General features: G+C 32.7%; 1 protein-coding gene across 1 annotated transcript; it reads right to left on the bottom strand.

Moving 5' to 3' along the window:
• Nucleotides 1–2,242: 2,242 nt before the first annotated feature.
• Nucleotides 2,243–3,002, bottom strand: LOC118739455. The gene is made up of 2 exons (XM_036470789.1): nt 2,809–3,002; nt 2,243–2,738 (listed from the first exon to the last, which is right to left on the bottom strand). The coding sequence occupies exons 1-2, from the start codon at nt 2,834–2,836 to the stop codon at nt 2,317–2,319; spliced, it is 450 nt and encodes a 149-aa protein (XP_036326682.1). The 5' UTR covers nt 2,837–3,002; the 3' UTR covers nt 2,243–2,316.
• Between the last annotated feature and the right edge of the window lie 7,202 nt (nt 3,003–10,204).

The raw sequence follows: 10,204 nt of genomic DNA, 5'->3' as shown, positions 1-10,204 counted from the left end.
TTTAGCCCCTTCGTACGCACATATGTGCATACACGTTTATATTTATACATAAAAATAAATTCTTACATATGTATGCATATACGAGAACATACATACAGGCCTCATTGTAACGTCATAAGCAGTACGCCCCAATTAGTCAGACTTTTATTCCCAGGTGTTCAATCCCCTTATCGAGGTATCGATTCAAATTTTTTTAATTAGGTGCATACATACATGCATACGTATACATATACGTTTTTGTGCGTGCCTTTTAAATTTTCATTATGGACCTGGATACGCTTTGTTCTGGTATTCCTTTATTTATTCGACGGTGAAAAATTGATGTTTGCCTGGCGTCCGCCGTTAGTTAATCAATTTTCTTTTGTTGTACTTATTTATGTGCTAATCTTCCAGGTTTTGGTCTTTACATAATTTGTAGGAAAAAAAAAATCTTTCATAAAAGCCATTTACTATTCAGGGTGGCTCGACAGTATCGCAAAGCCCAACACACAGAAGTTCGACCACGCCTAATACTCGTAATGAACGAGTGTGCAAAGCACTAGCGTGCCATTCGAGTGATCCGAGTTCGAGTCCTCGGGCAGCGCAATTTTTTTTTCTTAATTAAATTTTTTTTTATATAAATTATTTTTCTATATTATTGCTTCAAACAGAAAAGTTTCTTTCCAATTTAATTTATTTTAAAAGACTTTTTTTGTAATACAATAGTTTTTATTTTCCATTAGTTTTTATATTTTATTGTTTTGAAAGGAAAATTGTTTTTTTTCAAATTCATTTAATTTTTAGGAGCTTATTCTATCCTGTATTTAGTTTTTTTTTTAATTTTTTATTTTAATATTTGATATTATTATTTAAAAAATTAGCTTTTTTTGTTTAATTTCATGTTATTTTATAACATTATTTTATCATTTTTTACTAGTGTTTATTTAATTTTCTTTTAATTTTTAGTTTTTATTGTTTTAATTTCCTTCCCTTTTTGTTTCATTTTTAGAAACATATATTTTTTTACTTCTATTACTTTTCTTTTTATTTAACCTTTCAGATTTTCTTGTTTTAAAAAGAAAAATATTTTTTGAGTTCTTTTAATTTTAAAAACATTTCTTTTCTGTTTTTAATTAACTAACTTTTTTATTTGTTATTTTTTTTTTTGTTTAGATTATATTATTTTAAAAAGGAAAATATTTATAGTTTTATTTAATTTATAATTTTTATTTATAATTTTTTATTTTATGTTCGTTAATTCAATTTTTAAATTGTATTGCTTTAAAAGGAAACATATTTTAATTTTATTTTAGAAACTTATTTATTTTTTTTTTAATTTGCTTTTAATTTTTAGTTTTTATTGTAATTTCATTTCATTTTTTTTTGGAAACTTATTGCCAAAATACAAAAGAAAAGAGCTTTCAAGGTTGTTGCCAGAATTGACAATTGTCTTACGAAGGACTGTTGTCTTTCGAAGGACTGTGGTCAGTTGAAAGACATTTCCTGCTCATCTTCACACCGGTATTCCCATCTACACACTCTGATACAGCTTTTCAGGGCCCACTATGCGTACCGATCTTTACCCCTGTAATAGCAGGAAGTGAAGGTCACGTTCATCGGGGAAAATCATAAGGATAACGTTTCTAGTAAAGGCGATGGAAATGGTTATCGAAAGGCAGTAGAAGAGAAATTTTTCTTAGGACGAACTACTCTGCCTTCTATGTCATCAGAGTTTCCATTTTTTTTTTTTTTTTTGACATCAGGCATAAACTGCCACGGAGCTCGCTAACTCTGTCTTTCATGCTGAGGCACACATCAAATTACATTCTGCCCCAAGGGCGGCACTCCTCGCCTTGTAAGCACAAGATGTTACCTTAAGTCTGGTGTCGTTTTGTCTTAATACTCCAGGAATCGGACTCTCCTCAATTTGGCACCAAGACATGGCCGAATAATGGACAAAGAAGTGACAGATATTTTCACCAGGAAAGGGGCGGCACTTGATTCACAGCTCCAGAACCCCGTCATCGGTCTGACGTGGAACTCCACAGTAGCATTGAGGTGAAAACTGAAATTATTTTAAATTCAGGACTTTGATAATAGCAAAGTTGTCCTCTGCTGAAGTCTAGGTAAAATTCCAAATTGTAATAAAAATACATATTTATTAAAAAAATTTAAAACATACATACATGCGTCAATTTGGTTTCTAAGATTAAAACAAAAATTTATGAAATTGCAAAATCAAAAGAGATTAGTCTTCTAAAAAGTTACAAACTTATTTTTTAGAGGTTTATAAAACCAATTTCCAAACCAAAAGTATTTACTCTAATATATCAAGCACTAATTTGGCTTGCTGACAACAGGAACACCAGCTGCAACGGGTGCTTTTGTGGCACCTCCAACTGCTGGCACTTGGGTGACTGTGCTGGATAAACGATCGCTCGCTGTAGTCGTAGGCCCAGAAATTACCTCATTGACTGCACTTGAAACTTGACGTCTATCACGTACCAACAAGACTTTCTTTTGCGTTTCACTGCCTATTCCACGAGCTGACAATGCTTGTGAAATCAGCAATTGTTTGGTTAAAGGCTTTGCATAGCGTGGCACTTTTACTTTAACCGCTTGTAAAGCAGGCTGACTAACTACTCCTACACCAGCTAGTCCTAATAGACGTATTTCACCAGGTAAAATTACGCGATATTCCTCTTCACTAGATTCAGACGATGCGGATACTAAATATTGTATCTGGACACAGATGAATGCTGTAAGATAATTTGAAAAGTGATTATATTTTTCCTTGAAGTTAAGAAAACTGTAGCATTGTCCACTCACCTGTGACGAAAATCATAAAGGTATTCATGTTTCTTGGTGTATGGGTGGCTTGCTTATGTCTGTTATTGCTTAAAATTAACCTATTTTCACCGAAATTTGGTCGGAACTATGGTACAAAAATAATACTAATTTTACCGCTGATGTATGTAGTTGTTATCGCGTTTGTCTGAAACTACCACAGCCACAGTCCAGTTGTGCTCCCTGTTTGGCAGCACATTACTCAATGACAGTTAAGGAGACAATTCCCTTCTGTTTTTAACCTTTCGCCGGCCATGCCTTTATTTCTCAGTGAACCTGTATACACACATACATATTTACTCATACCTTTACACCTTACTGAGAATCGCATCGTTAATTAATTTGTTTGTTTAAAGTGCCTTATCAATCTCATCATGTCGCAATCGCATCATAGCTTCCGTTTGTCTGACTTTATTTCCAGTGTTTTTTTTTTCTGCCCCTCCTTTGGGATGAGAAACGAAACATGTTTTTTGCCAGTAATACACTGATAAATATGGAACGATTTTGTCGGCACACACCCAGTTTGTATCCGAAAATTATCCAAATTGACGAACGGCCGGTGGAAAACTAAAAATATTTGATAAATATGGAGGTAAGTTTTACGATTGTACTGGTTTCTCTCTTACTTGGGGACAAAATGTTCGAAAATAAATAAAAAAAGGTTCATCGCACTGGATCAAATGCGTACCCAATCTGATATTTCTGACTACTATTTTAGTGGAATATAAAAGTAAGGAACTGTTCGGCATATCAAATCTCTAATTTAGGCAAGATTCATTCGTGCCGCCAAGGAGAGGTTATTGCAATGATATTTTAATCAAATCTCCAAGCTGTTTGTCTGATTTTTAAGCTGCTAAACCAGCAACACCGATAGCATTTTTGAAGATTACGCCTCTTCTTCGGCCTTATACCTCCTTTATGAGTAGGTCGAAAGGTAGTGACTTTTTGGAAGTTTCCTGAAAAAGTTTCACCAACCCTTTGCTGTTGTTCTACATACTGGTTCGGATTTTCAAGATTATTCAAAACAATTCGAGCCACTCGTTATTGATTCGTTTTGGGGGCGAAATTCTTGATACTTCCATCATACATGATATAGTGCTTTGACTAAGAGGCTGATAGCACGATCAAGACCGACAATATGTGGCGATGTGTCACAACTTTCAAAGGGTTCCCTTGCTCTGGTTGAATTAGGAAATCTAGATAGAAAACCTCGACAAAGTCCGCATATAAATCGCGCTGTGGTCCGGAATGAATGAGATTATGCTTGAAAGCTTGTATACAATAGCAAATTTTTAACCAGTATGGAAGGCATAACAAGATTAGTTGGATACTGGATGAAATGTGGTTAAATGGCAACGAGGAGCTGACATTCTGGTGAAACGATAAGCTGCTGAGTATTTCTGTGGTTCATCAAAAGTATATACAACCAAGCAGTAAATGGCAATTTGAGAGATTAATAACTCCCTCTAGAGGAATCTCTGATCGATTTCTGAGCATACATATAGTTATTATGCGATTGTTCCCTTAATATACGTTATGGGTTAACACAATTTAGTGAACGATAATCGTCTCCGTTCAGACTTCAGAACATGACACCCACTTCCTCTCCTTCTTACTGAGCACAATAACCATTTGTCGCAATTTTTTCTCTCCTGCCTTGCCTTGCGATGATAGTAAATAGTATAACCTTATCAGGCCTGTACATGGAAACGAAAACCAAAGCGACTACTAAGGTCGAAAGCTGACGGCGGGAATGAGGAAGACTGAATCGGCGCACGTGTATGCAGATTGTTCGGAAGGTGCAAGTGAGGTGCGGCATGCTGTTAATTTGAAAGAAACTGTCTACTATATCTTAAGAGAAAAGACCCTAGTCTTCTAGTTTGTGTACTAACAGGACACCGTTTGCCTTTGAAAAGTTTTAAGTCATAATCAGATGTGCACAAGACGCAGAACGAAATAGAAGAATGTAAGAGCACATCCTCAATCAGCATCCAGCTATTGGTGCGGCGGTTATGTCTCTTGGTTTCTTCCGACTCTGGAGGCCGCCGCTTAAAGGAGGGTAGGAAATGTGGTGCCAATTTTCCAGGAAAGCCATTTTTTTCATCACTGCTCCTAGACCCAAAGACTCTTCTCCATCTTGTTTGGTTCAGTTCAATAAACCAGTCGTTTCTCTTCTGTGCCAACCGCCGCCAATTGGAAATGCAAGTGAAGTGAAGCCAAGTCCTTCTCCACTTGGTATTCCCATCGCAGAAGAAGCCTCCCTCTTCCTGTGCTATCATTAGAGGGTTCCAAGTTAAATACCTTTTGGGCTGAAGCGTCTATGCTCATTCGAACGACATAGCCATGCCAGTGGAGCTGGCGTATCTTAATTCGCTGCAATATGTCCATGTCGTTGTAAAGATCATACAGCCAAAGCGTAAAGGTCCGTAAATCTTCCGAGAGCGGACTTTAATTCCCGATTGCCTATGGATTTTAATGGTTTCTGCCGAGCCATGCAGTGACCAACCTAACCTTAATATGACTTGGAGTCTATTCAGACTACTGAAAGATAAGAACATCTATCGTTACAAGCGAATCGATTTCAACCTTTCAGAGCAACCAAACGTAGGGGTTTTTTTTTAACTTATACATCAAGTAGCGCAGACTATTTAGCCTTCCGTCTGTATATACATTTTTCTTACATAGTTTGTGTTCTGGGATACAAATTTACCAGACAAAATTTTCAATAAAAATCACCTAATATTTAAAACTTGTATACTGTTTTCAGTATGCGGGAAATAAAACTTCTACTTATTTTTTTTATTATGTATTCGTATTTTTATTTACTTTTTTTGTTTAAAAAATGTTAAAGCTACTTTTTACATATTTTTCTTAAATTTTTACTTTTTTGTTAGTTAATTAATAATAAGTAGTTGGGTTGCATGTTACTTAGTTACTTTTCACAGTTTTATTTTACAATTTTAAGAATTTTCTAAACAAATTCTACAATATCCTATGTATGTATATGTATTTGCCATTTTGGATGTTTGCTAGGTGTTCGCTATTTTAAAAATATTTTCGTTTGCCTGAAATTATAATTTTGTACTTCTTTTTACAATGCTTTTTTTTTAATTTGAATTGAATTTTTTAACCAATTTGGTATTAACTAAGAAAACCATTTTCCAGCGCTAATGAATAGTGCATTGTTATAGCGAAGCGCCTTTTTTAACCTTTCCTTTACAATTCGTATTAGCTGAGGATTCGTATTAGGGATGAAGCTCTCTCTGCCCATAATTTTTGTAAACTAGTGGTGGGCAGCCCCTTGCCCGCGGGCAGAGCTCTTTTAAGCTGCTGTCTTTCATTTTACATTGACGCATGCAGTGTAAAAGCTCTCTCTGCTCATAAATGTTTTAAACATACATTTGTAAATATTTTTGCTTTCACAGAATTTAGGTCAACTATTTTAACGTTTCTAGTCAAAATCTATGCAATTCTGTCAGCTGAAAAGTGTAAATACATATGTGCGATTTATGTTATTAACAATTTTATTTTATTTGTTTTGGTTTTTCAGTGGTAAATTCTCATAAATTTAATTATATTGTTAAATGCGTTTTTGATTTTAAATAAACTGACGCTCTATTACATTTACACACATATGTATATAACTTAGGCGCGATTGTCCGTTCTTAAGCAACGCAAATTTTTTCATTTTGTTCCTTACAACTTTTTTCAGTTTTTTATTTATGAAGACGTCATATTTCTGCACACATATATTTTTTCTTAACTTTATTTAATATCTACCATACACACAAATAAATATGTTTATTAGGGTGGTCCTTAAAATATCAACATCAAAAATTTTACATAATTAAGACATCCTCGACGATTTCAGAATTTTGCTACCCCTAATTTTTTTTAAACTTTCGTGGATGCCTTTATTTTGTAGGAGTTTTCTCTCCATGATGCGGATATTTTTAAGAACCACCCTAATGGTCATATATACATACATTTTTATGTATCATATTTTTATTATTCTAATAAATACTTTATTAAAACTTAGATACTAACAACTTTCACTTTATAGTTATTCACTAATTTAACGGTGTCACGAAAACAATTGCATGCATTTCTACTAACAACTACTTAAAACTTACTTGTTTTATTTAAATATAAAATTTTACTTTTTATTAAGCCAATTTTAATAATAAAAGATTTATTAATAATTTTTTAACACAAAATATGTAGATATATTTTTTGGAAATTACAATTTTTTTTTAATTGATTAAAAAAAATTTGATTAAAACACACTCACACATCTTTCTTGTTATTAAACTACCTGATTAAACGATTACGATGCCTCTGTATATTTTATTGCCGGATTATATAACCGGATAACCCAAAACCCGGAAGGACGTGAAGACGATCCCACAACAATCGCGTATTCGTAATTTGAACGAACAGCTGTTGACACAACAAAACGAAGCCAGGTAGTTGTGAAGAGATAGACATTTGGGTGGTGCTGAAAATATCAACATCAGGAGGCACACCTTTTTTTGTTCTACGTACTAAACAAAGACATCCACAAAAATTTCAAAATTAAAAAAATTAATTCCTAGGAGGGTTTGAAAAAATTAAATTTTTTAAATTTGCAAAAGATCCACAAAGTTTTGCTTTTGAATTTATAACTCAGCTGGTTTATGAATTTATATGAAAACCTTTTAATATATAATTAATTTATTTATTTATCTTTAAACAAAATATACTAAAATTGTTTATCTATTTTATTTTATTTGTCGCTGTGAACAACTAGGGCTCAATACACCTACATAAATATGTACATATCTTAAATCATTTATGCATAAGTAGCTACTTATCTAACATATTTTGTGTTTTCGCATTAAGTGCATACATATCAGGGTGGCCCTTAAAAGATCAGCATCAAAATTTTGTATGGGGCACTTTATTTCGTTTTGCGTACTAAATAAAGACATCAACCAAAATTTCGAAATTTTTTTAATAATTTTTAGTGGCCGTTGTAAGGGATTGAAAAAATTTAACTTCAAAAAAAATCAAAAAAATTTTTACTTTTACAGCTATATTCCTGCGAGCATTTTGAGCTTTCCGATTAAGCAAAATTATGGTATGTCAATTGACGCGTACTAGAATTGGCTTTCTAACGAAATACTCATTAATCACATTTGTCAGTTAAGCAAACAAAAACCTATACACAAAAAAATAACATAACCTCCAGAATCTGCCCATAGAAAAAATGAAAAAAATATGCGTTTTGAGCTTTAGAAGTCCATACCAATTACCCCTTACACATGAATTTCTTAGTATTTTTAAATAAGATAATTTGTAATCCAGTATTATGTATTTAGAATTTTGGAAAAATTTGAAAAATGCTCCGCTTATTCCGAAAAATTAAAAAAAAAATGGCAGTTATTGGAGCTTGGTATTGCAACCCAATCGGCGTTGTCTTTGAATTTATATGAATAGTTTTTACCAAAGATTTGAACAAATTTAATTCTGCCAATTTTTTGTTAATTTCGATATTTTTGAACCCTGGTAGCGACAGAAAATTAATTTAAAACATTTTAAAGTTTCTTAGATATTTAGCGGCCGCTCCAAAAGTTTGAAAAAATTTAATTTTGTATTTTTTTTTTAATATTTTTGAACCGCTAAAAATTATATGAAACATTTTAAAGTTTTGTGGATGTTTTTATTTTGTGCGTAAAGGGGTGCCTTCGACAGAACTTAGATGTTGATACTACATACTATTTAATTTGCTATATATAAACAAACATTACTTTTAAACTACCGCTCCAAGTTCACGGTGCAATTCTTTATTCGCATTCTAATATTTTTTTTTTACTTAAGTTGTTAATTTACAATAGGCGATTACACATTGACGTGTGTATGTATACGAGTAAATATATACGAGTATACTAGTTAGGTAGGGAACCTAAAAATACCCTGCAGGGAAACCGTGAACTATGTAGTGAATAAAATTTATACTTCCGTATTAGCTTTTTATCGCCGAAAACGAACCGGTCCACTTTTTTCATTAGAAATCTATATCTAAGCTGACGAATTTAGAACTGGTTCAGAACCAAAGAAAAAGGGATTCAGAACGAACTAGATATGTGTTTGGCGGCTTTTGCGTTTAAATACGCTTCCAATCTGCATTTCCCACACTGAGCCAAAGTGACCCCTTTTTTGCGACTTTCTGAAAATTTTCAACGGCAACACTGCAGCTATCCACGAAAGCCACTTAAGTTGTTAATGAACTGCGAAAACAATTTTGAAAAATGCTTTTGACTTTGCGTTATTCAAATTAGCGTTATTTAAAGTAAACACTTGCATTTTAAACTTTGCCCGGAAACCTGTTTCAGGCAAAGTAGAGGGCGTGTATACCTAAAGGCATGTTTCACAATATCGTAATTTATGGCTCATTCGTAATTTATAAGCAAATCATGTTGAAATCAAATAAATTCACCCTGTAAAATCTGTCAAAAAAAATAAAAATTTTAATTTTCAAACAGTTGGCAACCTTAACCAAGAATATTTTCAGCTGTAGGCCTCCTTTAACCTTTATTGCAATATCTACTTTACCGTATCACTATGCTATAAAATGAGTTCTCTGCTTTTACGCGCAATTAGTGTTGCCGTTTTATAAAAAAGTACTGAAACAGAGTTTTAAAATTTTTTAGTCATAACAAATGTTGCTTCAAAAACATATTTAAATACAGAATTAAAATTATTGGTTGGCATTTTTTTATTAGTGTTAGTTGCTTGAGTATTGGCGTATTCTTGCATATGTAATCTTATGGCTATTTGTATAAGTAGTATTTACTGCAAATATGTATATTGTATGCATTTTAATATTGTTTCGTTTTGATAACACAAGTTAACAACTATTTTATTTAAGTAATTAATTATTGTTTTGATACTAAACTATTGTAACTGTAATCTATATATAGTATAGGTATGTATGTATAAGAACATGCAAGTATGTATGTTTGTATTACATTTACTTATTAATTACGTAGTTAATTTACTTATTAATTTATAGTTAATTGTTTTTATTTTCACAAAATTTGTTCTTCATCAGTTTCCGGTGACTCCGGTAATATAATAATAATTAAAAAAACTTATCAGACAGACACTTTTCTGACGGTTTAGAGAAAAACAGTTCAGCTATTTAGGAATACATATCGCACACCGTCTTCAAAGGAGTCACAACTCAAAATAATACGCTCGCCAGAAAATGCGAAAAGCTATTTCGTAGCACATGCTAATCATATGTGAAAGGGCGACTCGACCTTAGGTTTTTTTTTTCAACAAATTATAACAAAAATTTGCTCCAGCTTTTGCTGAAAGGTAAATAAAAGCTCTG

Source organism: Rhagoletis pomonella, unplaced genomic scaffold (genome assembly GCF_013731165.1).
Source record: "Rhagoletis pomonella isolate Grant_MI unplaced genomic scaffold, Rhpom_1.0 Rhpom_scaffold_00005, whole genome shotgun sequence".
Classification (NCBI taxonomy): Eukaryota; Metazoa; Arthropoda; class Insecta; order Diptera; family Tephritidae; genus Rhagoletis; species Rhagoletis pomonella.
The sequence above is the reverse complement of the archived record's forward strand: the minus strand, read 5'-3'. Positions and strand labels throughout refer to the sequence as shown.

What these genes read in the sequence shown, in the direction of transcription:
- LOC118739455 (XM_036470789.1), bottom strand. Translation starts at nt 2,836, where the DNA reads ATGAATACCTTTATGATTTTCGTCACAG. An exon ending in CTTTATGATTTTCGTCACAG is followed by an intron (nt 2,739 to 2,808) that starts GTGAGTGGACAA and finishes ATTATCTTACAG; the next exon opens with CATTCATCTGTGTCCAGATA.